Raw genomic sequence first — 26,557 nt, 5'->3', positions numbered from 1 at the left:
ACTGTCAAAATATTTCTCCAAGTTTAATCGAAATCGATTTTCGTTAAATCGTACAGAATAACAACATAACAAAATACAGGCAGGTGTTTCCTGGTCGCTATAAAAAGACAATATTTAAGACCAGTTGAAACGAATACGGGAGAAAATAAAACCGCGGCCTTTTCGCCGCTGCGCAAAATAAAGTCGCTGCTATTTTGTTGCTTTTTTGTGTGTGTGTTTTTTCCTTCATGGGGAGACGTCGTTTCTCCGGGCAGGTTGTTATAGTTACCCGATCCGCAGGGGTCCCGCTGTCTATTTAAACCCTTAAATCTTTCCACCCCTAAAAGAAAAAAAAAAAAAAGAAGGTATTTTATCAGTGGGGCTGCCATAATGATTATTAAAAGCCTATCTCCTGGCAATTAGCTCATTCCTGACTTGGCTTTCCTGACTGACAGACTGGGAGCAGAGTCTTAAGAATTTCCCTATGGCGAAAACTGCTGATTGGGTCTTTAAACTCAGCCAGTAACTAACTTTTTTTTTTTTTTTTTTCTAAGATTTTTGCCTGAGTGCTAGTGAGTGTGTGTGTGTGTGTGTGTGTGTGTGTAAGTGTGTGTGTGTGTAGCCTGGGAGCAGTCAACACCCTCTGCTTTCTTTATAAGGAGCCAAACTCTACCTGCTAGGGCTCAGCACCCACATCTACATACATTTATATATATATACCCTGTATTTATCAACAGAAACGCCGATAATAGCGTTTAAAAGCGTTTTTTTTTTTTTATTTTTACGCGTCTACGATTTTGGTACAATTACGCGGAATCGCTGGGGAACTGAATCTGAAGATTTCAACGATTTTTGTTGTGTGTTTTTTTTATTTATTTTTTTTATTAATATTTTTTGAACGACCCCCCCCCCCCCTGGGCTGGAGATGGGCTGCTTTGGATATTTCCTTATCATTTGCGGGCTGCACCAAGTCGCGGCGACTTATCCGATCTGGTGGTGAGTTTTGGATATTTCGATTTTATTTGGGGGGGGGGGGATTATATTTTTATAGATTTGGGGAAATGGGGTTGTTGTTTTATTTTTATTTTTTTGTGTATAGAGATCGGTTGGTATTGATTGGGAAGGATCGGTGGATAGTGTGTTTGAGCTTGTAGGTGCGACAGGGTATTGGGTGTCGCTCAGTGCTATCAGGTTGCAGTTGGGCGCTTTGATCCCGCACAGAACAAACGAATTAAGGGGATAATGATGGAAGTGACAGGGGGGGGGGGCAGGCAGGGGGGCAGTTGTTCTTACCCCCGGGAGGGAGTCGCACTGGGGCAGGTAAGAGCTGACAGGGACCGGGCAGAGGCTACAGGGGGGCAGGTTTGTACAGAGACTCAGGGAATAGAAGCTGAGATGTAGGGGAATCATTCCAGGTGTTGCACTGAAGCAGCGACTCTCTGCAACCAACAGATTGTTGGATATGGTGGTGTCTGTACTGAAGTGGGTGGCGGTTGGGGGTGAAGCTCTATCTCCTTATTGATTACAAAGGAGCAGGCAGAGATGGAACCCGGAGAGATACAGTGTAGCGCTAAATAAGCGGAACCGACGGGAGATACTGCGCGATTTAAACGTCCCCCGGTAGCGAGTAGCGCTGGCAGTCAGTACCGGCAGTGAGAGCCCCACACTCGCCCTATGGAGCCGGCCGGCAGTATGTGTGGGGTAGGGGGGCTGGGACTGGGCCCAATGGGCCGGCAGTATGTGTGGGGTAGGGGGGCTGGGACTGGGCCCAATGGGCCGGCAGCAACACTGACAGCCTAGGAGTGGGAATTGGGGAGAGGGCAGGGGTCTCATTCAGTAAGGGCAAGTACAGTAAGTGTCAGATCCCGGAAGAGGCAGGTACAGTAAGTGGTAGTCAGATGCAGTAAGGGGTAGGTACAGTGAGTGACAGTGAGGGGTAGGTACAGTAACTGGCAGTGAGGGGTAGGCACAGTGAGTGACAGTGAGGGGTAGGTACAGTAACTGGCAGTGAGGGGTAGGCACAGTGAGTGACAGTGAGGGGTAGGTACAGTTACTGGTAGTGAGGGGTAGGTACAGTAACTGGCAGTGAGGGGTAGGCACAGTGAGTGACAGTGAGGGGTAGGTACAGTAACTGGCAGTGAGGGGTAGGCACAGTGAGTGACAGTGAGGGGTAGGTACAGTTACTGGTAGTGAGGGGTAGGTACAGTAACTGGCAGTGAGGGGTAGGCACAGTGAGTGACAGTGAGGGGTAGGTACAGTAAGTGGCAGTGAGGGGTAGGTACAGTAACTGGCAGTGAAGGGTAGGCACAGTGAGTGACAGTGAGGGGTAGGTACAGTAAGTGGCAGTGAGGGGTAGGTACAATAACTGGAAGTGAGGGGTAGGTACAATAACTGGCAGTGAAGGGTAGGCACAGTGAGTGACAGTGAGGGGTAGGTACAGTAACTGGCAGTGAGGGGTAGGTACAGTAGCTGGCAGTGAGGAGTAGGTACAATAACTGGCAGTGAAGGGTAGGCACAGTGAGTGACAGTGAGGGGTAGGTACAATAACTGGAAGTGAGGGGTAGGTACAGTAAGTGGCAGTGAGGGGTAGGTACAATAACTGGAAGTGAGGGGTAGGTACAGTAACTGGCAGTGAGGGGTAGGTACAGTAACTGGCAGTGAGGGGTAGGTACAGTAACTGGCAGTGAGGGGTAGGTACAATAACTGGAAGTGAGGGGTAGGTACAGTAAGTGGCAGTGAAGGGTAGGTACAGTAAGTGGCAGTGAGGGGTAGGTACAATAACTGGAAGTGAGGGGTAGGTACAGTAAGTGGCAGTGAGGGGTAGGTACAATAACTGGAAGTGAGGGGTAGGTACAGTAACTGGCAGTGAGGGGTAGGTACAGTAACTGGCAGTGAGGGGTAGGTACAGTAACTGGCAGTGAGGGGTAGGTACAGTAACTGGCAGTGAGGGGTAGGTACAGTAACTGGCAGTGAGGGGTAGGTACAGTAACTGGCAGTGAGGGGTAGGTACAGTAACTGGCAGTGAGGGGTAGGTACAGTAACTGGCAGTGAAGAGTAGGCACAGTGAGTGACAGTGAGGGGTAGGTACAGTAACTGGCAGTGAGGGGTAGGTAGAATAACTGGCAGTGAAGGGTAGGTACAGTGAGTGGCAGTGAGGGGTAGGTACAGTAACTGGCAGTGAGGGGCAGGTACAGTAACTGGCAGTGAGGGGTAGGCACAGTAATTCGCAGTGAGGGGTAGGTACAGTAACTGGCAGTCAGGGGCAGGTACAGTAACTGGCAGTGAGGGGTAGGTACAGTAACTGGCAGTGAGGGGTAGGCACAGTGGGTGACAGTGAAGGGTAGGTACAGTAAGGGGGCAGTGAGGGGTAAGTACAGTGACAGTGAGAGGCAGGTAAAGTAACTAGCAGTGAGGGGCAGGTACAGTAAGGGGGCAGTGAGGGGTAAGTACAGTAAATGACAGTGAGAGGCAGGTGCAGTAACTGGCAGTGAGGGGCAGGTACAGTAAGGGGGCAGTGAGGGGCAGGTGCAGTAACTGGCAGTGAGGGGCAGGTACAGTAACTGGCAGTGAAGGGTAGGTACAGTAACTGGCAGTGAGGGGTAGGTACAGTAACTGGCAGTGAGGGGTAGGTACAGTAACTAGCAGTGAGGGGCAGGTGCAGTAACTGGCAGTGAGGGGTAGGTACAGTAAGGGGGCAGTGAGGGGCAGGTGCAGTAACTGGCAGTGAGGGGTAGGTGCAGTAACTGGCAGTGAGGGGTAGGTACAGTAACTGGCAGTGAGGGGTAGGTACAGTAAGGGGGCAGTGAGGGGTAGGTGCAGTAACTGGCAGTGAGGGGTAGGTGCAGTAACTGGCAGTGAGGGGTAGGTGCAGTAACTGGCAGTGAGGGGTAGGTGCAGTAACTGGCAGTGAGGGGTAGGTGCAGTAACTGGCAGTGAGGGGTAGGTGCAGTAACTGGCAGTGAGGGGTAGGTGCAGTAACTGGCAGTGAGGGGTAGGTACAGTAACTGGCAGTGAGGGGTAGGTACAGTAAGGGGGCAGTGAGGGGTAGGTGCAGTAACTGGCAGTGAGGGGTAGGTACAGTAACTGGCAGTGAGGGGTAGGTGCAGTAACTGGCAGTGAGGGGTAGGTGCAGTAACTGGCAGTGAGGGGTAGGTGCAGTAACTGGCAGTGAGGGGTAGGTGCAGTAACTGGCAGTGAGGGTAGGTACAGTAACTGGCAGTGAGGGGTAGGTGCAGTAACTGGCAGTGAGGGGTAGGTGCAGTAACTGGCAGTGAGGGGTAGGTGCAGTAACTGGCAGTGAGGGGTAGGTGCAGTAACTGGCAGTGAGGGGTAGGTGCAGTAACTGGCAGTGAGGGGTAGGTGCAGTAACTGGCAGTGAGGGGTAGGTACAATAAGTGAGAAGTCGGATATCGGTGGAGTCGGAAGAAGGAGTTTGGGCAGCGCTTGGCACTGATCTGATGAGTGTGCGCAGGTTTTACCCCCGGAGGGTGAGGGGGGGGGGGCAGAAACCTGACAGTTTTCGCAGCCTCAGTTGAGGCCTGAACTCTGTGGCCCCCGGGGAGGCTCTGATGTATGTGTGGGGTATTATGGGCACTGAGTGCGCAGAGCGGTATGAAGGCGCAATGCCGGGTTACGCAGGTCGGGATGGAGGGGCAGCGGCAGGTGTCGCAATGGGAAGTGATAAATCGCTGAGCTGAGATCGCAGTGTCATCGTATCTGGAATGAAATGAAGAGAGGGACCGTTTTTTGTGTGTGAATTGGTGCTATTGTGGCGCAGTCGCTATAGTTAGTACATACAGTAATACCAGCTTGTAGCTCTCGGAGTGTGGGAGAGAACCCTGGCATATAATACTGTAGCCACCAGAGCTAGCAATCGGTACATAACCCCAGTGAGACCTGCGCAGAGCCAGGGGTCCCACACTATTCTCTCTCCTACCGGTGCCCCCCAACTGTGCCCCCACAGGAACCCCCACAGGATCCCCCCATGAAAAGTCTTTATTATGACAGAACCCCGACTGGAATGTTCTGTATGGACTTTCCCAGGGAGACTGGATTGCAATCATCAGTAGAGTGCAGTACCTGAGGGATTAGAGTGCAGTACCTGAGGGATTAGAGTGCAGTACCTGAGGGATTAGAGTGCAGTACCTGAGGGATTAGAGTGCAGTACCTGAGGGATTAGAGTGCAGTACCTGAGGGATTAGAGTGCAGTACCTGAGGGATTAGAGTGCAGTACCAGGGAGGTTAGAGTGCAGTACCTGAGGGATTAGAGTGCAGTACCAGGGAGGTTAGAGTGCAGTACCTGAGGGATTAGAGTGCAGTACCTGAGGGATTAGAGTGCAGTACCTGAGGGATTAGAGTGCAGTACCTGAGGGATTAGAGTGCAGTACCAGGGAGGTTAGAGTGCAGTACCAGGGAGGTTAGAGTGCAGTACCTGAGGGATTAGAGTGCAGTAGCAGTGAAGTTAGAGTGCAGTACCTGGGAGGTTAGAGTGCAGTACCTGAGGGATTAGAGTGCAGTAGCAGTGAAGTTAGAGTGCAGTACCTGGGAGGTTAGAGTGCAGTACCTGAGGGATTAGAGTGCAGTACCTGGGAGGTTAGAGTGCAGTACCTGAGGGATTAGAGTGCAGTAGCAGTGAGGTTAGAGTGCAGTACCTGGGAGATTAGAGTGCAGTACCTGAGGGATTAGAGTGCAGTACCTGAGGGATTAGAGTGCAGTAGCGGTGAGGTTAGAGTGCAGTAGCGGTGAGGTTAGAGTGCAGTACCAGGGGGATTAGAGTGCAGTAGCGGTGAGGTTAGAGTGCAGTACCAGGGGGATTAGAGTGCAGTAGTGGTGAGGTTAGAGTGCAGTACCAGGGAGGTTAGAGTGCAGTACCAGGGGGATTAGAGTGCAGTACCTGAGGGATTAGAGTGCAGTACCTGAGGGATTAGAGTGCAGTACCTGAGGGATTAGAGTGCAGTACCTGAGGGATTAGAGTGCAGTACCTGAGGGATTAGAGTGCAGTACCTGAGGGATTAGAGTGCAGTACCAGGGAGGTTAGAGTGCAGTACCTGAGGGATTAGAGTGCAGTACCAGGGAGGTTAGAGTGCAGTACCTGAGGGATTAGAGTGCAGTACCTGAGGGATTAGAGTGCAGTACCTGAGGGATTAGAGTGCAGTACCTGAGGGATTAGAGTGCAGTACCAGGGAGGTTAGAGTGCAGTACCAGGGAGGTTAGAGTGCAGTACCTGAGGGATTAGAGTGCAGTAGCAGTGAAGTTAGAGTGCAGTACCTGGGAGGTTAGAGTGCAGTACCTGAGGGATTAGAGTGCAGTAGGAGTGAGTTTAGAGTGCAGTACCTGGGAGATTAGAGTGCAGTACCTGAGGGATTAGAGTGCAGTACCTGAGGGATTAGAGTGCAGTAGCGGTGAGGTTAGAGTGCAGTAGCGGTGAGGTTAGAGTGCAGTACCAGGGGGATTAGAGTGCAGTAGCGGTGAGGTTAGAGTGCAGTACCAGGGGGATTAGAGTGCAGTAGTGGTGAGGTTTAGAGTGCAGTACCAGGGAGGTTAGAGTGCAGTACCAGGGGGATTAGAGTGCAGTAGCGGTGAGGTTAGAGTGCAGTAGCGGTGAGGTTAGAGTGCAGTACCAGGGGGATTAGAGTGCAGTAGCGGTGAGGTTAGAGTGCAGTACCAGGGGGATTAGAGTGCAGTAGTGGTGAGGTTAGAGTGCAGTACCTGAGGGATTAGAGTGCAGTACCAGGGAGGTTAGAGAGCAGTACCTGAGGGATTAGAGTGCAGTACCAGGGAGGTTAGAGTGCAGTACCAGGGAGATTAGAGTGCAGTACCTGAGGGATTAGAGTGCAGTACCAGGGAGGTTAGAGTGCAGTACCAGGGGGATTAGAGTGCAGTACCTGAGGGATTAGAGTGCAGTACCAGGGAGGTTAGAGTGCAGTACCAGGGAGATTAGAGTGCAGTACCTGAGGGATTAGAGTGCAGTACCAGGGAGGTTAGAGTGCAGTACCTGAGGGATTAGAGTGCAGTACCTGAGGGATTAGAGTGCAGTACCAGGGAGGTTAGAGTGCAGTACCAGGGGGATTAGAGTGCAGTACCTGAGGGATTAGAGTGCAGTAGCGGTGAGGTTAGAGTGCAGTACCAGGGAGGTTAGAGTGCAGTACCTGAGGGATTAGAGTGCAGTACCAGGGAGGTTAGAGTGCAGTACCAGGGAGGTTAGAGTGCAGTACCTGAGGGATTAGAGTGCAGTACCAGGGAGGTTAGAGTGCAGTACCTGAGGGATTAGAGTGCAGTACCAGGGAGGTTAGAGTGCAGTACCAGGGGGATTAGAGTGCAGTACCTGAGGGATTAGAGTGCAGTACCAGGGAGGTTAGAGTGCAGTACCAGGGGGATTAGAGTGCAGTACCTGAGGGATTAGAGTGCAGTACCTGAGGGATTAGAGTGCAGTACCTGAGGGATTAGAGTGCAGTACCTGAGGGATTAGAGTGCAGTACCAGGGAGGTTAGAGTGCAGTACCAGGGGGATTAGAGTGCAGTACCTGAGGGATTAGAGTGCAGTACCTGAGGGATTAGAGTGCAGTACCAGGGAGGTTAGAGTGCAGTACCTGAGGGATTAGAGTGCAGTACCAGGGAGGTTAGAGTGCAGTACCAGGGGGATTAGAGTGCAGTACCTGAGGGATTAGAGTGCAGTACCTGAGGGATTAGAGTGCAGTACCAGGGAGGTTAGAGTGCAGTACCAGGGGGATTAGAGTGCAGTACCAGGGAGGTTAGAGTGCAGTACCAGGGGGATTAGAGTGCAGTACCTGAGGGATTAGAGTGCAGTACCTGAGGGATTAGAGTGCAGTACCAGGGGGATTAGAGTGCAGTACCTGAGGGATTAGAGTGCAGTACCTGAGGGATTAGAGTGCAGTACCAGGGAGGTTAGAGTGCAGTACCAGGGGGATTAGAGTGCCGTACCTGAGGGATTAGAGTGCAGTACCAGGGAGGTTAGAGTGCAGTACCAGGGGGATTAGAGTGCAGTACCAGGGAGGTTAGAGTGCAGTACCAGGGGGATTAGAGTGCAGTACGTGGGAGATTAGAGTGCACTGCACACAGAAATGTCAGGGTTAGGGGGCTGCACAATCCGGTTATAGGGTAGGCCTCAGGCTGGGGTGCTAGTGTAACTGGGCCACTTACCTGTATGTAGGTGCCTGGCAGTTTGATGCGGTGCCCTGCCTGTACCCACGGGGCCACAGTCGCCGGCCGTGGAGCCCCCTATATAACTGTCAGCAGAGATACAGTAAAGGCAATGGGGCAGGGTAAGTGCCAGCAGAGAGGGGCCGGAAACCAGCTGCCCCCCCCCCCCCCATACACTCAGTAATATGACTTAGTAAATCCCCTGGATCTATTCTAGGCCTATGGCTAACTGCCCCCGGGGCACATATATTAACCCTGCGCTCTGCCCCGTGTCTCTCTGTCAGTGTCACTCACAGATCCAATGAGGAGGTCTCTCCTCTGTGTGAGCGCAGTCTCATGCCTGTCAGCAGGGCCCTCTCTTCTCCTAGGCACTCTCACCTAGGCACTCTCTCCCAGCCACTCTCTCCCAGCCTCTCTCTCCCAGCTTCTCTCTCCCAGCCTCTCTCTCCTAGGCACTCTCTCCCAGCCACTCTCTCCTAGGCACTTTCTCCCAGCCACTCTCTCCCAGCCACTCTCTCCTAGGCACTCTTTCCTAGGCACTCTCTCCCAGCCACTCTCTCCCAGCCACTCTCTCCCAGCCACTCTCTCCTAGGCACTCTCTCCCAGCCACTCTCTCCCAGCCACTCTCTCCTAGGCACTCTCTCCCAGCCACTCTCTCCTAGGCACTCTCTCCCAGCCACTCTCTCCCAGCCACTCTCTCCCAGCCAGTCTCTCCTAGGCACTCTCTCCCAGCCACTCTCTCCCAGTCACTCTCTCCTAGGCACTCTCTCCTAGGCACTCTCTCCCAGCCACTCTCTCCCAGCCACTCTCTCCTAGGCACTCTCTCCCAGCCAGTCTCTCCCAGCCACTCTCTCCTAGGCACTCTCTCCAGCCACTCTCTCCCAGCCACTCTCTCCCAGCCACTCTCTCCTAGGCACTCTCTCCCAGCCACTCTCTCCTAGGCACTCTCTCCCAGCCACTCTCTCCCAGCCACTCTCTCCCAGCCACTCTCTCCCAGCCACTCTCTCCCAGCCACTCTCTCCTAGGCACTCTCTCCCAGCCACTCCCTCCCAGCCTCTCTCTCCTAGGCACTCTCTCCCAGCCTCTCTCTCCCAGCCACTCTCTCCTAGGCACTCTCTCCTAGGCACTCTCTCCCAGCCTCTCTCTCCTAGGCACTCTCTCCCAGCCTCTCTCTCCCAGCCACTCTCTCCCAGCCTCTCTCTCCCAGCCACTCTCTCCTAGGCACTCTCTCCTAGGCACTCTCTCCCAGCCTCTCTCTCCTAGGCACACTCTCCCAGCCACTCTCTCCTAGGCACTCTCTCCCAGCCACTCTCTCCCAGCCACTCTCTCCCAGCCACTCTGTCCTAGGCACTCTCTCCCAGCCAGTCTCTCCTAGGCACTCTTTCCCAGCCACTCTCTCCCAGCCACTCTCTCCTAGGCACTCTCTCCTAGCCACTCTCTCCTAGGCACTCTCTCCCAGCCACTCTCTCCCAGCCACTCTCTCCCAGCCAGTCTCTCCCAGGCACTCTCTCCCAGCCAGTCTCTCCCAGCCACTCTCTCCTAGGCACTCTCTCCCAGCCACTCTCTCCTAGGCACTCTTTCCCAGCCACTCTCTCCCAGCCACTCTCTCCTAGGCACTCTCTCCCAGTCACTCTCTCCTAGGCACTCTCTCCCAGCCACTCTCTCCTAGGCACTCTCTCCCAGCCTCTCTCTCCTAGGCACTCTCTCCCAGCCACTCTCTCCCAGCCAGTCTCTCCTAGGCACTCTATCCCAGCCATTCTCTCCTAGGCACTCTCTCCCAACCACTCTCTCCCAGCCACTCTCTCCCAGCCACTCTCTCCTAGGCACTCTCTCCCAGCCACTCTCTCCCAGCCACTCTCTCCCAGCCACTCTCTCCTAGGCACTCTCTCCCAGCCACTCTCTCCCAGCCTCTCTCTCCTAGGCACTCTCTCCCAGCCTCTCTCTCCCAGCCACTCTCTCCTAGGCACTCTCTCCTAGGCACTCTCTCCCAGCCTCTCTCTCCTAGGCACTCTCTCCCAGCCTCTCTCTCCCAGCCACTCTCTCCTAGGCACTCTCTCCCAGCCACTCTCTCCCAGCCACTCTCTCCCAGCCACTCTCTCCTAGGCACTCTCTCCCAGCCACTCTCTCCCAGCCACTCTCTCCCAGCCACTCTCTCCCAGCCACTCTCTCCTAGGCACTCTCTCCCAGCCACTCTCTCCCAGCCTCTCTCTCCTAGGCACTCTCTCCCAGCCTCTCTCTCCCAGCCACTCTCTCCTAGGCACTCTCTCCTAGGCACTCTCTCCCAGCCTCTCTCTCCTAGGCACTCTCTCCCAGCCACTCTCTCCCAGCCAGTCTCTCCCAGCCAGTCTCTCCTAGGCACTCTCTCCCAGCCAGTCTCTCCTAGGCACTCTTTCCCAGCCACTCTCTCCCAGCCACTCTCTCCTAGGCACTCTCTCCTAGCCACTCTCTCCTAGGCACTCTCTCCCAGCCACTCTCTCCCAGCCAGTCTCTCCCAGGCACTCTCTCCCAGCCAGTCTCTCCCAGCCACTCTCTCCTAGGCACTCTCTCCCAGCCACTCTCTCCTAGGCACTCTCTCCCAGCCACTCTCTCCTAGGCACTCTCTCCCAGCCTCTCTCTCCTAGGCACTCTCTCCTAGGCACTCTCTCCCAGCCACTCTCTCCCAGCCAGTCTCTCCTAGGCACTCTCTCCCAGCCACTCTCTCCTAGGCACTCTCTCCCAGCCTCTCTCTCCTAGGCACTCTCTCCCAGCCTCTCTCTCCCAGCCACTCTCTCCTAGGCACTCTCTCCTAGGCACTCTCTCCCAGCCTCTCTCTCCTAGGCACTCTCTCCCAGCCACTCTCTCCAAGCCAGTCTCTCCCAGCCACTCTGTCCTAGGCACTCTCTCCCAGCTACTCTCTCCCAGCCAGTCTCTCCTAGGCACTCTCTCCCAGCCAGTCTCTCCTAGGCACTCTTTCCCAGCCACTCTCTCCCAGCCACTCTCTCCTAGGCACTCTCTCCTAGCCACTCTCTCCTAGGCACTCTCTCCCAGCCACTCTCTCCTAGCCACTCTCTCCCAGCCACTCTCTCCCAGCCACTCTCTCCCAGCCAGTCTCTCCCAGGCACTCTCTCCCAGCCAGTCTCTCCCAGCCACTCTCTCCTAGGCACTCTTTCCCAGCCACTCTCTCCCAGCCACTCTCTCCCAGCCACTCTCTCCCAGCCACTCTCTCCTAGGCACTCTCTCCCAGCCAGTCTCTCCTAGGCACTCTCTCCCAGCTTCTCTCTCCCAGCCACTCTCTCCCAGCCACTCTCTCCTAGGCACTCTCTCCCAGCCACTCTCTCCTAGGCACTCTCTCCCAGCCTCTCTCTCCTAGGCACTCTCTCCTAGGCACTCTCTCCCAGCCAGTCTCTCCTAGGCACTCTCTCCCAGCCACTCTCTCCCAGCCACTCTCTCCCAGCCACTCTCTCCTAGGCACTCTCTCCCAGCCACTCTCTCCTAGGCACTCTCTCCAGCCTCTCTCTCCTAGGCACTCTCTCCTAGGCACTCTCTCCCAGCCACTCTCTCCCAGCCAGTCTCTCCTAGGCACTCTCTCCCAGCCACTCTCTCCTAGGCACTCTCTCCCAGCCTCTCTCTCCTAGGCACTCTCTCCCAGCCTCTCTCTCCCAGCCACTCTCTCCTAGGCACTCTCTCCTAGGCACTCTCTCCCAGCCTCTCTCTCCTAGGCACTCTCTCCCAGCCACTCTCTCCAAGCCAGTCTCTCCCAGCCACTCTGTCCTAGGCACTCTCTCCCAGCTACTCTCTCCCAGCCAGTCTCTCCTAGGCACTCTCTCCCAGCCAGTCTCTCCTAGGCACTCTTTCCCAGCCACTCTCTCCCAGCCACTCTCTCCTAGGCACTCTCTCCTAGCCTCTCTCTCCTAGGCACTCTCTCCCAGCCACTCTCTCCTAGCCACTTTCTCCCAGCCACTCTCTCCCAGCCACTCTCTCCCAGCCAGTCTCTCCCAGGCACTCTCTCCCAGCCAGTCTCTCCCAGCCACTCTCTCCTAGGCACTCTTTCCCAGCCACTCTCTCCCAGCCACTCTCTCCTAGGCACTCTCTCCCAGCCACTCTCTCCCAGCCACTCTCTCCTAGGCACTCTCTCCCAGCCAGTCTCTCCTAGGCACTCTCTCCCAGCCAGTCTCTCCCAGCCACTCTCTCCTAGGCACTCTCTCCCAGCCACTCTCTCCTAGGCACTCTTTCCCAGCCACTCTCTCCCAGCCACTCTCTCCTAGGCACTCTTTCCCAGCCACTCTCTCCCAGCCACTCTCTCCTAGGCACTCTCTCCCAGCCAGTCTCTCCTAGGCACTCTCTCCAGCCAGTCTCTCCCAGCCACTCTCTCCTAGGCACTCTCTCCCAGCCACTCTCTCCTAGGCACTCTTTCCCAGCCACTCTCTCCCAGCCACTCTCTCCTAGGCACTCTCTCCCAGCCACTCTCTCCTAGGCACTCTCTCCCAGCCACTCTCTCCTAGGCACTCTCTCCCAGCCTCTCTCTCCTAGGCACTCTCTCCTAGGCACTCTCTCCCAGCCACTCTCTCCTAGCCAGTCTCTCCTAGGCACTCTCTCCCAGCCACTCTCTCCCAGCCAGTCTCTCCCAGCCTCTCTCTCCCAGCCACTCTCTCCTAGGCACTCTCTCCCAGCCACTCTCTCCCAGCCACTCTCTCCCAGGCACTCTCTCCCAGCCAGTCTCTCCTAGGCACTCTCTCCCAGCCACTCTCTCCCAGCCACTCTCTCCCAGGCACTCTCTCCCAGCCACTCTCTCCCAGGCACTCTCTCCCAGCCACTCTCTCCCAGGCACTCTCTCCCAGCCACTCTCTCCTAGGCACTCTCTCCCAGCCACTCTCTCCCAGCCACTCTCTCCTAGGCACTCTCTCCTAGCCACTCTCTCCCAGCCACTCTCTCCCAGCCACTCTCTCCCAGCCACTCTCTCCTAGGCACTCTCTCCCAGCCACTCTCTCCCAGCCACTCTCTCCTAGGCACTCTCTCCCAGCCACTCTCTCCTAGGCACTCTCTCCCAGCCACTCTCTCCCAGCCACTCTCTCCTAGCCACTCTCTCCCAGCCACTCTCTCCCAGCCACTCTCTCCCAGCCACTCTCTCCTAGGCACTCTCTCCCAGCCACTCTCTCCCAGCCACTCTCTCTTAGGCACTCTCTCCCAGCCACTCTCTCCCAGCCACTCTCTCCCAGCCACTCTCTCCCAGCCACTCTCTCCCAGCCACTCTCTCCCAGCCAGTCTCTCCTAGGTACTCTCTCCCAGCCTCTCTCTCCTAGGCACTCTCTCCTAGCCACTCTCTCCCAGCCACTCTCTCCCAGCCACTCTCTCCTAGGCACTCTCTCCCAGCCACTCTCTCCCAGCCAGTCTCTCTTAGGCACTCTCTCCCAGCCACTCTCTCCCAGCCACTCTCTCCCAGCCACTCTCTCCCAGCCAGTCTCTCCCAGCCACTCTCTCCTAGGTACTCTCTCCCAGCCACTCTCTCCTAGGCACTCTCTCCTAGCCACTCTCTCACAGCCACTCTCTCCTAGCCACTCTCTCCTAGCCACTCTCTCCCAGCCACTCTCTCCCAGCCACTCTCTCCTAGGCACTCTCTCCCAGCCACTCTCTCCCAGCCACTCTCTCCCAGCCACTCTCTCCCAGCCACTCTCTCCCAGCCAGTCTCTCTTAGGCACTCTCTCCCAGCCACTCTCTCCCAGCCACTCTCTCCCAGCCACTCTCTCCCAGCCACTCTCTCCCAGCCAGTCTCTCCCAGCCACTCTCTCCTAGGTACTCTCTCCCAGCCTCTCTCTCCTAGGCACTCTCTCCTAGCCATTAACTGTGGGACAGTGTGTATAGTAAGGCAAGTAGATGTAAGAGAAGGGCCAGTAACTGTGGGACAGTGTGTATAGTAAGGCAAGTAGATGTAAGAGAAGGGCCAGTAACTGTGGGACAGTGTGTATAGTAAGGCAAGTAGATGTAAGAGAAGGGCCAGTAACTGTGGGACAGTGTGTATAGTAAGGCAAGTAGATGTAAGAGAAGGGCCAGTAACTGTGGGACAGTGTGTATAGTAAGGCAAGTAGATGTAAGAGAAGGGCCAGTACCTGTGGGACAGTGTGTATAGTAAGGCAAGTAGATGTAAGAGAAGGGCCAGTAACTGTGGGACAGTGTGTATAGTAAGGCAAGTAGATGTAAGAGAAGGGCCAGTAACTGTGGGACAGTGTGTATAGTAAGGCAAGTAGATGTAAGAGAATGGCCAGTACCTGTGGGACAGTGTGTATAGTAAGGCAAGTAGATGTAAGAGAATGGCCAGTACCTGTGGGACAGTGTGTATAGTAAGGCAAGTAGATGTAAGAGAATGGCCAGTACCTGGGCGACAGTGTGTATAGTAAGGCAAGTAGATGTAAGAAAAGGGCCAGTAACTGTGGGACAGTAAGCTCCAATCACAGTGAGTATACACTCATATAAAGCCAATCAGTGAGGGGCCCCCTGACTCAGGGCTCTATAGCTCACCATTATTTAGTAGGAACCCACTGAATTTCGCTGCAATAACTGGGGGTTGGGGGCAGAGGGCTGTAGCCGGTTGCTAAGGGCTGATGGGGCGGGAAGGCATCCCAGGTATGTGTGACAGGGAGAGGGCAGGGCAATTAAGGCAATAAATACAAATTGCCCCAGATAAGGGAGGCATGGGGAACAGCTGGAGTGCAGGGAATAAAGGGGCCGATCATGTTCCCCCTGATTAGCAGCGTGTACTTAGCAACCTGTGTGCTGGGGGCATCCACCAATCCCTGTGCAGCTCTGTAACTATTCCCCTGTAGCTCCGCCTCCTGCGCTTCAACTTCCTCCTCCTCCTCTTCATCTGCACCTATACTGCAACAGCCGCAACAGCAGCGATGTGCCCTACAGCTTCCTCCGCTTCCACTGCCTCTGTCTGTCTGTCTATTATCTATCTATCTTCTATCTATCCATCATCCATCTATCTATCTATCTATCATCTATCTATCTTCTATCTATCCATCATCTATCTATCCATCATCTATCTATCTGTCTATCTATCTATCTATCCATCATCTATCTATCTATCTATCTATCTATCTATCTATCTATCTATCTATCTATCTTCTATCTATCCATCATCTATCTATCCATCATCTATCTATCTATCATCTATCTATCTATCTATCCATCATCTATCTGTCTATCTATCTATCTATCTATCTATCTATCTATCTATCTATCTATCTATCCATCATCTATCTATCTATCTATCTATCTATCTATCTATCTTCTATCTATCCATCATCTATCTATCCATCATCTATCTATCTATCATCTATCTATCTATCTATCTATCCATCATCTATCTGTCTATCTATCTATCTATCTATCTATCATCTATCTATCTATCTATCTATCTATCTATATCTATCTATCTATCTATCTATCTATCTATCTATCTATCTATCTATCTATCTATCTATCTATCTATCATCTATCTATCTATCTATCTATCTATCTATCTATCTATCATCTATCTATCTATCTATCTATCATCTATCTATCTATCAATCATCTATCTATCTATCTATCTATCTATCTATCATCTATCTATCTATCTATCTATCATCTATCTATCTATCTATCTATCTATCTATCATCTATCTATCTATCTATCTATCATCTATCTATCTATCAATCATCTATCTATCTATCTATCTATCATCTATCTATCTATCTATCTATCTATCTATCTATCATCTATCTATCTATCTATCATCTATCTATCTATCTATCATCTATCTATCATCTATCTATCTATCATCTATCTATCTATCTATCTATCTATCTATCTATCTATCTATCATCTATCTATCTATCTATCTATCTATCTATCTATCTATCATCTATCTATCTATCTATCTATCATCTATCTATCTATCTATCTATCTATCTATCTATCTATCTATCTATCATCTATCTAATCTATCTATCATCTATCTATCTATCTATCTATCTATCATCTATCTATCTATCTATCATCTATCATCTATCTATTTATCTATCTATCTATCTATTTATCTATCATCTATCTATCTATCTATCATCTATTATCTATCTATCTATCTATCTATCTATCTATTATCTATCTGTCTATCTATCTATTTATTATCTATCTATCTATCTATTATCTATCTGCCTATCTATCTATTTATTATCTATTTATCTATCTATCATCTATCTATCTATCTATCTATCTATCTATCTATCTATCTATCTATCTATCTATCTATCTATCTATCTATATCTATCTATGAATCATCTATCTATCTATCTATCATCTATCTGTCTGTCTGTCTGTCTATCTATCTATCTAGGCCCATATTACCCATGATGCCCAGCACTGCGGAACAGGTCGGCACTTACAATAACAATGAATCTGATGAAACAGGTGCCGAATCTCCTCCAGATCCCAGAGACTCCAGTTCCCACAATGCCTTGCATGTTCTGTAACTGACAGACCTGGGAAGAAGCGTGCAAGGCATTGTGGGAATCGGAGTCTTGGCAGGAGCAGAGCTCTAGAAATAACTGGGCATTATTTGTGGGGTTCTCCCATTGGTGCATTTGGGGCGCAGTCACGTGTTCCCCAGGTCTGACCCTGTAATGGCGCAGCATAAAGAGCCCCCATTGGCTAAACCATGGCAACTGGATTCCGCCCGTAGCATTCCTGCCTGACTCCTGCAGAGGAGCTTACAATCCATGTGTTATTCGGGGGGGGCGCAGGAAATGCAAACACGCAGGGGACCCCCCGCCCGGCGCTCTGCCCATTGTGTGTAATGATCAACCAGTGAAAGAATCCCAATGAGCTGCTCTTTTATGTGTGTGTTAATTATTTATGGGGAGCCATTGGGGGGGGTTCCTTACCCCCATACATCTTGTTCAGCCTGTCTCATCGCACACAATGCGTCAGGCCGGGATAAAGGGCAACTGAGCCCCCTGACAGCCTCTCGGGGTGATGTCTCTTATAGAGGCACAATGGGATTCCTCTCTCTCCTCTCTGTCTCCCTATTGTGCAGTTACACGAGGGGCTGCCACACTGAGTGCCGGCCCCCACTGGCCCACACTGGCCCCCACTAACCCCCACTGGCCCCCACTGGCCCCCACACAGCGACATGGCTAAGGCAATCCACACATGGCCCCATGATCTGTCCTGTCAATATCTAACTGACACTCTATTGGATAAGGACTGTGGGAGGAGTCATATCCCAGGGGGTCTGAACAGGCTATGAGCAAATTTTGGGGCTGTTCCTGCTGAATTGTGCTTAGTACAGGGGAATCCCTATGTGCCATAGTTTTATGGTATCTCTCTGTACAGGCTATGGGCAAACTTAGGGGGCTGTTCCTGCTGAATTGTGCTTAGTACAGGGGAATCCCTATGTGCCATAGTTTTATGGTATCTCTCTGTACAGGCTATGAGCAAACTTAGGGGGCTGTTCCTGCTGAATTGTGCTTAGTACAGGGGAATCCCTATGTGCCATAGTTTTATGGTATCTCTCTGTACAGGCTATGATCAAACGTGGGGGGCTGTTCCTGCTGAATTGTGCTTAGTACAGGGGAATCCCTATGTGCCATAGTTTTATGGTATCTCTCTGTACAGGCTATGATCAAACGTGGGGGGCTGTTCCTGCTGAATTGTGCTTAGTACAGGGGAATCCCTATGTGCCATAATTTTATGGTATCTCTCTGTACAGGCTATGATCAAACGTAGGGGGCTGTTCCTGCTGAATTGTGCTTAGTATAGGGGAATCCCTATGTGCCATAGTTTTATGGTATCTCTCTGTACAGGCTATAATCAAACGTGGGGGGCTGTTCCTGCTGAATTGTGCAGGAAGTTGTTGCAACAGCAGAATGAACACCAAAAACCCCAGCCATGCTAGCAGTATCAGGTCATACCTTCAGCTTATGTGATGGAAAGGAAGTGGGGGGGGGGGGGGTGAAGAAAAATAGTTTCTCAACAGTGTAATTTGCCTTTAATCTAAATCTTCCTATTGTGGAGTATTTAGAGCAGGTGTAAGCAGAATGGCACTTTGCCCAAGAGCTTACCATTAGATGTGTATGAATGGGAGGCAGGGAGTAGCAGGGAGATGGGGGTCTGTGCCCAAGAGCTTACCATTAGATGTGGGGGCATGGGAGGCAGGGAGTAGCAGGGAGATGGGGGTCTGTGCCCAAGAGCTTACCATTAGATGTGGGGGCATGGGAGGCAGGGAGTAGCAGGGAGATGGGGGTCTGTGCCCAAGAGCTTACCATTAGATGTGTGTGAATGGAAGGCAGGGAGTAGCAGGGAGATGGGGGTCTGTGCCCAAGAGCTTACCATTAGATGTGTGTGAATGGAAGGCAGGGAGTAGCAGGGAGATGGGGGTCTGTGCCCAAGAGCTTACCATTAGATGTGTGTGAATGGAAGGCAGGGAGTAGCAGGGAGATGGGGGTCTGTGCCCAAGAGCTTACCATTAGATGTGTGTGAATGGAAGGCAGGGAGTAGCAGGGAGATGGGGGTCTGTGCCCAAGAGCTTACCATTAGATGTGTGTGAATGGAAGGCAGGGAGTAGCAGGGAGATGGGGGTCTGTGCCCAAGAGCTTACCATTAGATGTGTGTGAATGGAAGGCAGGGAGTAGCAGGGAGATGGGGGTCTGTGCCCAAGAGCTTACCATTAGATGTGTGTGAATGGAAGGCAGGGAGTAGCAGGGAGATGGGGGTCTGTGCCCAAGAGCTTACCATTAGATGTGGGGGCATGGGAGGCAGGGAGTAGCAGGGAGATGGGGGTCTGTGCCCAAGAGCTTACCATTAGATGTGTGTGAATGGAAGGCAGGGAGTAGCAGGGAGATGGGGGTCTGTGCCCAAGAGCTTACCATTAGATGTGTGTGAATGGAAGGCAGGGAGTAGCAGGGAGATGGGGGTCTGTGCCCAAGAGCTTACCATTAGATGTGTGTGAATGGAAGGCAGGGAGTAGCAGGGAGATGGGGGTCTGTGCCCAAGAGCTTACCATTAGATGTGTGTGAATGGAAGGCAGGGAGTAGCAGGGAGATGGGGGTCTGTGCCCAAGAGCTTACCATTAGATGTGTGTGAATGGAAGGCAGGGAGTAGCAGGGAGATGGGGGTCTGTGTCCAAGAGCTCACCATTAGATGTGTGTGAATGGGAGGCAGGGAGTAGCAGGGAGATGGGGGTCTGTGCCCAAGAGCTTACCATTAGATGTGGGGGCATGGGAGGCAGGGAGTAGCAGGGAGATGGGGGTCTGTGCCCAAGAGCTTACCATTAGATGTGTGTGAATGGGAGGCAGGGAGTAGCAGGGAGATGGGGGTCTGTGCCCAAGAGCTTACCATTAGATGTGGGGGCATGGGAGGCAGGGAGTAGCAGGGAGATGGGGGTCTGTGCCCAAGAGCTTACCATTAGATGTGTGTGAATGGGAGGCAGGGAGTAGCAGGGAGCTGGGGGTCTGTGCCCAAGAGCTCACCATTAGATGTGTGTGAATGGGAGGCAGGGAGTAGCAGGGAGATGGGGGGGTCTGTGCCCAAGAGCTTACCATTAGATGTGTGTGAATGGGAGGCAGGGAGTAGCAGGGAGATGGGGGGGTCTGTGCCCAAGAGCTCACCATTAGATGTGTGTGAATGGGAGGCAGGGAGTAGCAGGGAGATGGGGGGGTCTGTGCCCAAGAGCTTACCATTAGATGTGTGTGAATGGGAGGCAGGGAGTAGCAGGGAGATGGGGGGGTCTGTGCCCAAGAGCTCACCATTAGATGTGTGTGAATGGGAGGCAGGGAGTAGCAGGGAGATGGGGGGGTCTGTGCCCAAGAGCTCACCATTAGATGTGTGTGAATGGGAGGCAGGGAGTAGCAGGGAGATGGGGGGGTCTGTGCCCAAGAGCTCACCATTAGATGTGTGTGAATGGGAGGCAGGGAGTAGCAGGGAGATGGGGGGGTCTGTGCCCAAGAGCTCACCATTAGATGTGTGTGAATGGGAGGCAGGGAGTAGCAGGGAGATGGGGGGGTCTGTGCCCAAGAGCTCACCATTAGATGTGTGTGAATGGGAGGCAGGGGGTAGATGAGAGAGCGGGGGCAGAGCTATATTATGTGCAGGATGGGGCCCCCAGGGCATCTCTCCCTCCCACACACACTCCGTGCCACCGGGCGGCTCAGCAGGGCACCGCACTTGCATCTCGGAGGCTGATTGATGTGAGTAATGAAATGCATCGGCGCTCCCTCTCTATATGCAGCGGCGCAGACACGGAATGCTAATGGCCCCTGTGCCCCCCGGCGTGGCTACTACCCTGGCACAGAGAGGATATCGCCCTATTTATCTCTATATTGCACCAATATCCCTGTGTGCCCGCAGTCACATGACACAGGACTGTCAGCCTAGAATTAGAATCTGGAGCCGCATTGTGCATCGGCCCCTGTGTTCTAATGCTCTGATTGGCTACTGGCTGGTTGAGGCCCGAGCCAGTATTGGGATTTTAAATACAATCAGTGATGAGCAAATCTGTCCCTTTTGCTTCACTGAAAAATTCACGAAACTATGGAAAAATTTGCGAAACGGCGAAAAATCCGCTCAGCGCTGTTGGACTTTTTTTGACGTGACCGCGAATTTTCGTGGTAAAGTTTTGCAGAAGTTTCACAAAACAATTCGCCAATGTAGCGGAAAAATTTGCTTATCACTAAATACAAGTTTTTTTGTACCCGGAGTCCAAATCTATGTAGTTCTGTCTGTATGGGGATTTGAACCCCCGGCCGTAGCATTAGCGGCATTACCATGTGATTCTGGCGCTGCTAATTATACGCTAGTGCTCCCCACTCTGTAATTGTTGCACCAGATATGGAAGCACATTGTGGGGGTTCCTATCATTCCATATGGGGCGCCCAATGTTACTGTATTGCTGTTACTGTGTGTTCAGAACCATGGAGAGCGCTGTTGCCCCCTGAATGGGTGATGCCCTGGGGCTTATAACATTACTCTGTGTCCACTGGGAAAAGCAACCAATCGGATCTCATGCAGGGTTTGTTGGTTTGTTCAGTTCCTTTTTTTTGAAATCCACTGAGGGGGCTGTTCCTGCTGAATTGTGCTTAATACAGGGGAATCCCTATGCTGTCATAGTTTTATGGTATCTCTCTGCAGTGGCTATGAGCAAACTTAGGGGGCTGTTCCTGCTGAATTGTGCTTAGTACAAAGGAATCCCTATGTGCCATAGTTTTATGGTATCTCTCTGTAAAGGCTATGAGCAAACTTAGGGGGCTGTTCCTGCTGAATTGTGCTTAGTACAGGGGAATCCCTATGTGCCATAGTTTTATGGTATCTCTCTGTACAGGCTATGAGCAAACTTAGGGGGCTGTTCCTGCTGAATTGTGCTTAGTACAGGGGAATCCCTATGTGCCATAGTTTTATGGTATCTCTCTGTACAGGATATGAGCAAACTTAGGGGGCTGTTCCTGCTGAATTGTGCTTAGTACAGGGGAATCCCTATGTGCCATAGTTTTATGGTATCTCTCTGTACAGGCTATGAGCAAACTTAGGGGGCTGTTCCTGCTGAATTGTGCTTAGTACAGGGGAATCCCTATGTGCCATAGTTTTATGGTATCTCTCTGTACAGGCTATGAGCAAACTTAGGGGGCTGTTCCTGCTGAATTGTGCTTAGTACAGGGGAATCCCTATGTGCCATAGTTTTATGGTATCTCTCTGTACAGGATATGAGCAAACTTAGGGGGCTGTTCCTGCTGAATTGTGCTTAGTACAAGGGAATCCCTATGTGCCATAGTTTTATGGTATCTCTCTGTACAGGCTATGAGCAAACTTAGGGGGCTGTTCCTGCTGAATTGTGCTTAGTACAGGGGAATCCCTATGTGCCATAGTTTTATGGTATCTCTCTGTACAGGATATGAGCAAACTTAGGGGGCTGTTCCTGCTGAATTGTGCTTAGTACAAGGGAATCCCTATGTGCCATAGTTTTATGGTATCTCTCTGTACAGGCTATGAGCAAACTTAGGGGGCTGTTCCTGCTGAATTGTGCTTAGTACACATGCTACAGAGGTGCCAGTGTAAGTACAATGGCGGCTGTTCATAAATGACCCATAGCAATATCAGTGCAGAAGAGGCAGAGGAAATAAAGCCCCAGACCAGCTGGAGAGTAACCACGTGCTGCAGTCGGAGGAATTTCCGCGCGTATGAACCCCCCCCCCCCTTACCTGCACGTCCCCAGGCAGCGCACCTGAGAGAATGTAAATAATCTTATTCAGAGGGATTTATGCAATAACAACTCTCCTGAGCAGAACCCAACCTGTGCCCCAAATATCTCACCGTCTCCGGGGAAGTTCACCTTTAAAGTTAACTTTCAGTATATTATTGAATGGCCTATTCTAAGCAACTTTTCAATTGGTCTTCATTATTTATTTGTCATAGTTTTGTAATTATTTGCCTTCTTCTTCTGAGTCTTTGCAGCTTTCAAATGGGGGTCACTGACCCCGGCAGCCAAAACCTATTGCTCTGTGAGGCTCCAGTTTTATTGTTATTGTTACTTTTTATTCCTTATCTTTCTATTCAGCCCCTCTCCTATTCATATATCAGCCCCTCATGTAAACCACTCCCTGGTTGCTAAGGTATCTTGAACCCTAGCCACCAGATAGCTGCTGAAACGTCAGCATCTGTCTTGGCTTGGCAGCTACTAGGAGACCAGTACAATAATGTCCACTGGGGTGGGGAACTTGGTGGGCGCTTGAACTTGGACCTCAATCCAACTGAACCCCCATGTCATGAATTGGAGCCCCAACTGTGAGCCAGAACCGATTCCCCAACATCAGTGCCCAACATCACTACTGGTTTTGTGGCTGAATGGAAGCAACTCCCACCAACAATGTTCCAACATCTAAAGCAGGGATCCCCAACCAGTGTCTCGGGGGCAACATGTTGCTCCCCAATCCCTTGGATGTTGCTCTCAGTGCCCCCAAACCAGGGAGTTATTTTTGAATTCCTGACTTGGAGGCAAGTTTTGGTTGAATAAAAACAAGATTTCCTACCAAATAAAGCCCCCTGTAAGCTGATAGGGTGCATAGAGGCCCCTAATAGCCAATCACAGCCCTTATTTGGCTCATCCATGAACTTTTATGGTGCTTGTGTTGCTCCCCAAGTCTTTTTACAGTTGACTGTGGCTCCCGAGTAAGAAAGGTTGGGGATCCCTGATCTAAAGGGACCTTCCCAGATAGACAGAGGACCAACTTCATATTAATCCCCTTGGTTTGGGAATGAGATGAGGTGTGCCTATTAGTGATGAGCAAATGTTTTTAATTAGTTGAGAAATTCCACATTGGCAATTTTTGCCAAAAATTTGCAGAGTGAGGAAGAAGTTGAGGTTGAGTAAAAAAAAAAAAGTTGCGCACTTCAAAAAAATCACGTTGTAGCTGCATTTCGTGAATTCTTCACTGGTTGGCTGGTTTGCTGACCTCTAAGCAGGATAGGGTGTATTTATGTATCCCCGGGCAGTAGTGCCTACCCCTCTTGCCCCACATGAGTAGAGATAGACATAGGCTAGGGCTGTATTAATGGGGGCAGCTGAGGTCTTAGAGCTCTAAGATGGACCTGAGAAGCCACCAAAGATCAGCCCACCTCAAGCCTCTATAATGCTACTTTTGTCCCTCATTGGGGCATTGGGAGGCAATAAATAGGGCCCCATCAGGAGAGCTGAAGACACTTGACCTCATGTTGGTCACTCATCACTCATCTGTTGGTCTTTACGCTTGTGCGCTCCAATGATAATCACTAAATCTACTACTGTAGGCCCTTTCTACTTACTCTTCCAAGGAAGCCAACCATTTCCAACTCTCATGATCCACTTATAGATCCCCCTAAAAGCCCTTTACAGAAAAAGGGGAATTTATATTCGCAAAGAGAACAGACTAACTCGTTCCGTGGGTTTTTAGAGTTGCTTTTCCAGGGAATTCAGGCAATTACAGTTCAATAGCGGCGGTGGAAGGGCCCCGAGTTGGACTTACATAATACCGGTATTTCCCACCCATCAAGGCAGCAGAAGCATTAAACGTTCCCATTCAGATAAGATCTCCCTTCTCCTTGGATGTTTATCCAGAATGATTAGTTATGATTTACATTTTCATTCAACACATCGGATGGAGTTCATGTGAAATCGCTTCTCCTGGTGACGCAACTTGGCCTTTATTTTCTGTAGGGCTTTGTCTCCAGTCGGCCTCATTAGCGCTGATGTATCTGTCTTCTCTGTGATAATGATGTAGTAGATCTTCTCCAGCAGATTCACACAGTAACTCTTGGCTAAAACAGCTACTTCTTGCTCTGTTTGAGAGATAACATCAACAAAAGTAACATTTCATGGGAGTGAAAGCGCCATGTGATGCTGAGTAGGACGCCACTCGAACTTAAAGCTCTATTTTCTGTTTGCATAGGGGAATTCATTTCCTGGTAGTAGAGGAGAGTAGGTTTTTAGGCTTTTAGTTATATTTTCTACTCATGTGGGGAAATATATTTACTAGTAGAGTAATATTTAGCCTTATAGTTATATTTTCTGCTTGCCCAGGGGAATGCATTTCCTGGTAGAGTAACATTTAAACTTATAGTTATATTTTCTGCTTGCAGAAGGGAAAGCATTTCCTGGAAGAATAACATTTAGACTTACAGTACAGTAATGTTAAGACTTATAGATGTATTTTCTGCTTGCACAGGGGAATGCATTTCCTGGCAGAGTAACATTTAGACTTTTAGTTATATTTTCTGCTTGCAGAAGGGAAAGCATTTCCTTATAGAGTAATGCTTAGACTTACAGTTATATTTTCTGCTTGCACAGGGGAATGTATTCCCTGGTTGAGTAACATTTAGACTTATATTTTCTACCTGCTCAAGAGAATGAATTTCCTGGTACAGTAATGTTTAGACTTATAGTTGTATTTTCTGCTTACTCAAGAGAATGCATTTCCTTGTACAGTAATGTTTAGACTTATAGTTATATTTTCTGCTTGCCCTGGGGAATGTATTTCCTGGCTTGTTCAGGGGAATGCATTTCTTGGTACAGTAATGTTTAGACTTATAATTATATTTTCTGCTTGTTCAGGGAAATGCATTTCCTGGCAGAGTAATGTTTAGCCCTATAGTTGTATTTTCTGCTTGCTCAAGAGAATGCATTTCCTGGTAGAATAACATTTAAACTTATAGTTATATTTTCTGCTTGCCCAGGGGAATGCATTTCCTGGTACAGTAACGTTTAGAATTATAGTAATATTTTCTGCTTGCCTAGGGGAATGTATTTCCTGGTACAGTAATGTTTAGCCTTATATTTATATTTTCTGCTTGCCCAGGGGAATGTATTTCCTGGTACAGTAACGTTTAGCCTTATAGTTATATTTTCTGCTTGCCCAGGGGAATGCATTTCCTGGTACAGTAATGTTTAGAATTATAGTAATATTTTCTGCTTGCCTAGGGGAATGTATTTCCTGGTACAGTAACGTTTAGCCTTATAGTTATATTTTCTGCTTGCCCAGGGGAATGTATTTCCTGGTACAGTAACGTTTAGACTTATAGTTATATTTTCTGCTTGCCCAGGGGAATGTATTTCCTGGTACAGTAACGTTTAGCCTTATAGTTATATTTTCTGCTTGCCCAGGGGAATGTATTTCCTGGTACAGTAACATTTAGACTTATAGTTGTATTTTCTGCTTGCCCAGGGGAATGTATTTCCTGGTACAGTAATGTTTAGACTTATAGTTGTATTTTCTGCTTGCCCAGGGGAAAGTATTTCCTGGTACAGTAACGTTTAGCCTTATAGTTATATTTTCTGCTTGCCCAGGGGAATGTATTTCCTGGTACAGTAACATTTAGACTTATAGTTGTATTTTCTGCTTGCCCAGGGGAATGCATTTCCTGGCAGAGTAACATTTAGACTTATAGTTGTATTTTCTGCTTGCCCAGGGGAATGTATTTCCTGGCAGAGTAACATTTAGACTTATAGTTGTATTTTCTGCTTGCCCAGGGGAATGTATTTCCTGGCAGAGTAACATTTAGACTTATAGATCCTAAAACGAACACGTTTTTGTGAGTTTGGTTTCCCAGAGATTGCAGTGCCGCCTCCTTGAACCCCTGACATTTGATGAACTCTGTTGCCCCAGGCCAGGCAGCTACCAGTGACCCTTCTGATGAAGACCTTGTACTTAATGTCCTGATCCTTTCACAAAAAATCCTTTCCTCTCAGTGAATAAGAATAAAAAAGGTGAAGCAGACTTACCTGTAACCTGCCAGACACTGTAATAGAATACGTTCAGTGGCCAATTACTGGCATGGGTCGTTCCAGGAGATACATGGGCAACTCATCAGATTGGAAGAAAAGAGCTTTCATCTTAAAGGGCATGTAAACCCAAACATCAAATGTTGGCTGATAAAATAA

The 26,557-nt window shown here is 50.6% G+C and overlaps 1 protein-coding gene across 1 annotated transcript in view; it reads left to right on the top strand.

Annotated features, from left to right (window-relative positions):
• Positions 1–561: 561 nt before the first annotated feature.
• wnt3a (Wnt family member 3A) overlaps positions 562–26,557 on the top strand; it is a 63,536-nt gene continuing 37,540 nt past the window's right edge. Inside the window, exon 1 of the mRNA XM_002939308.5 lies at positions 562–975. Within this exon, the coding sequence (XP_002939354.2) occupies positions 905–975 (71 nt within the window). The 5' untranslated portion in view covers positions 562–904. The remainder of the gene's footprint in view (positions 976–26,557) is intronic.

This window comes from Xenopus tropicalis, chromosome 6 (assembly GCF_000004195.4).
Source record: "Xenopus tropicalis strain Nigerian chromosome 6, UCB_Xtro_10.0, whole genome shotgun sequence".
In the NCBI taxonomy this organism is placed as follows: Eukaryota; Metazoa; Chordata; class Amphibia; order Anura; family Pipidae; genus Xenopus; species Xenopus tropicalis.
Note: the sequence above shows the minus strand (reverse complement) of the source record. Positions and strands in the feature narration are given on the sequence as shown.